We start from the raw sequence: 2,297 nt of genomic DNA, 5'->3' as shown, positions 1-2,297 counted from the left end.
TCGGCGCTGAAGATCTGGGAAGGAGACACAGATAGATAGGAGGAGAGAAAGAGACAAGAGAGAGAGATAAGAGCCAGAGAAAGAAGCCCTCCAAAAACAAAAAATCTTCAACTCTACTATTCTGCATGTGTGTTTGGAGCCGAGGCTGATGGGGTGGTGGCATGTGGAGGTGTCACTCTGAGGTTCCCCCCCGGCTCCTTCCTAACCTCTGGCGTTTGGTGTCTGCAGAATGGCGCGTTTTGGAGACGAGCTACCCAACAGGTATGGAGGAGGAGGAGGAGGTGGTGGTGGCGGTGGTGGCGGGGGTGCCGGCGGACAAGGGGGGCCCGGTCGCGGTGGCAGCAGGCAAGGGGGGCCCCCCGCAGGGCAGCGGGTGTACAAGCAGTCGATGGCCCAGAGAGCCCGGACCATGGCCCTGTACAACCCCATACCCGTCCGGCAGAGCTGCCTAACGGTCAACCGCTCCCTCTTCCTCTTCAGCGAAGACAACTTCGTGAGGAAATACGCCAAAAAGATCACCGAATGGCCATATCCTTTCATAAGCAATGCCGACCAAGCAATGCCAAAAGGTACTGGGTGGGGGGGGATTGTGGTGTGGTGTTGTGTGGTGTGGTGTGCGAGGTGTGGCCTAGTGTGGAGTGGAGAAGAGTGGAGTGTGGTTGGGTGTTAAATTTGCAAACACCTGAGATGTTACATGATGTGTTTTTTTTCAAGATGTGTGTGTGATGTGTTTAATGGCCTTTTCCAAGTGTTGTGTTTTTGAGATGTTACATGATGTATGTTTTTTGTTTTTTCAAGATGTATGTATGTGTGTATGTATCTGTCTGTGTGTGTGTGTGTGTTTTATGGCTTTTTGCAGTGTGTTGTTGATTGATACATGACAGTAGATGATTTCACTGCCTTGTCCGTCCCCTGTTGGCCCTAAACTCACCTGCCAAGGCTGCCATTGATGGAATGAGAGCTGATGTTGACGAAGATGTTGGCTGTCATGACACTGGCGATCACAATCATGATGATGCTGGTGGTGATTAAGATGGATCTTGAATGCAGCGTTTAGCTTGAACCTGTTAGTGACCTGAGTGTGTGTGCGTTTTTGTGTGTGTGTGCGTGTGTGTGCGTGTGTGTTTATGCTGGAGCTAGTTGTACTCAGAGCGCTGATGTCAGCATTATGAAGGCTTAAGCACCATGCAACCAGAGGGAGAGGAAATGACTCTCTCCCGCTCTCTCTCTAATTACTACTGACCATATTGGGGTGGCCTGTGGCTCATCCTATAGGACGGCAGCGGAAAAGGCTGTAATTGTCCGGACGTGTTGGTCCACTGCTGCAGGAACACTCTTTGGCCTCGTATCAAGTCTTGGTTAAATGAAAAAAAAACCCAGTGTATTATGGTTTTACTTTTATTAAGTATATATTTGGGGCAATTTTGCCTCAGTTAGACATTAAAGACTTGACAGGCAAAGTGTCGAGCCTGACTCAAACATTGCAGTTACATGGTTGTTGCCTTAGACCCTTAGGTCACCTAAGCACCCAAATTTGGACTATGTGACATAACAATAAGGCATTTTTTTAGCAGCTACAATAGAGTTTAATAGCATTATATTTTAAAAGCATGCCCCGCTAGTCGGCCCCAGGGCAAAAAAGAGCTGTGCCTCCACCCGACTTTTTCCTTTTAGTTTCTGTTCACGTTCAAGTATAACGTAGTACACATGGAAGCTACTTATAATTATTTTAGGAGTATTTTTAGGGAGCTTTTTTGCTGTATTTGATGCACAGTGGAGACATGCAACAATGATCCACAATTGCATTTGAACCAGGTGCATTAAGATGCTCATGCTTCTTTAGTTTTTGCACATAAACCATCCAGTTTTGTTGTAATTTGAACATTTGTTAATATGCATATAAGTACAACAATCAAAGATTTATAACAGGGTCCTTCTACATCTACAAGATGGCATTCGAAAAAAATCATTTAATAATGTAGGAACTGCCTTTAAGTGCTTATGGTTTTTGTGCTGTAGTGCTGCATATTCCCAAACACTTACGCAATTAATCAAATTGCCAAAACAAGCTGACGCACACAGACGTCAGAGGCCACAGGATGGTTACTCACTTTGTTGATCATCCATTATGGGTAAAAGAGCAGCAAGAGTAACACTCCTCTAACTTCTCTGGCTCTCACAATCACCGCAATTAAGTAATTGACTTCGGGGGCTGAGGAATGTAGGAAATCACAACCCAAAATTGTTATATAAGGGAATGTTGTGATTGATTTACAAAGAAAAAAAAGTTACGTGTT

At 45.4% G+C, this 2,297-nt stretch overlaps 1 protein-coding gene across 1 annotated transcript; it reads left to right on the top strand.

The window, feature by feature from the left end:
* Window positions 1–229: 229 nt before the first annotated feature.
* On the top strand, window positions 230–569 carry LOC133977092 (voltage-dependent P/Q-type calcium channel subunit alpha-1A-like; the record flags this gene model as incomplete). Its single annotated transcript, XM_062415230.1, has 1 exon — window positions 230–569. A coding segment is annotated over exon 1 (340 nt), but the record flags the coding sequence as incomplete, so codon positions are not given.
* Window positions 570–2,297: the final 1,728 nt, after the last annotated feature.

Source organism: Scomber scombrus, unplaced genomic scaffold (genome assembly GCF_963691925.1).
Source record: "Scomber scombrus unplaced genomic scaffold, fScoSco1.1 SCAFFOLD_452, whole genome shotgun sequence".
Classification (NCBI taxonomy): domain Eukaryota; kingdom Metazoa; phylum Chordata; class Actinopteri; order Scombriformes; family Scombridae; genus Scomber; species Scomber scombrus.
The sequence above is the reverse complement of the archived record's forward strand: the minus strand, read 5'-3'. Positions and strand labels throughout refer to the sequence as shown.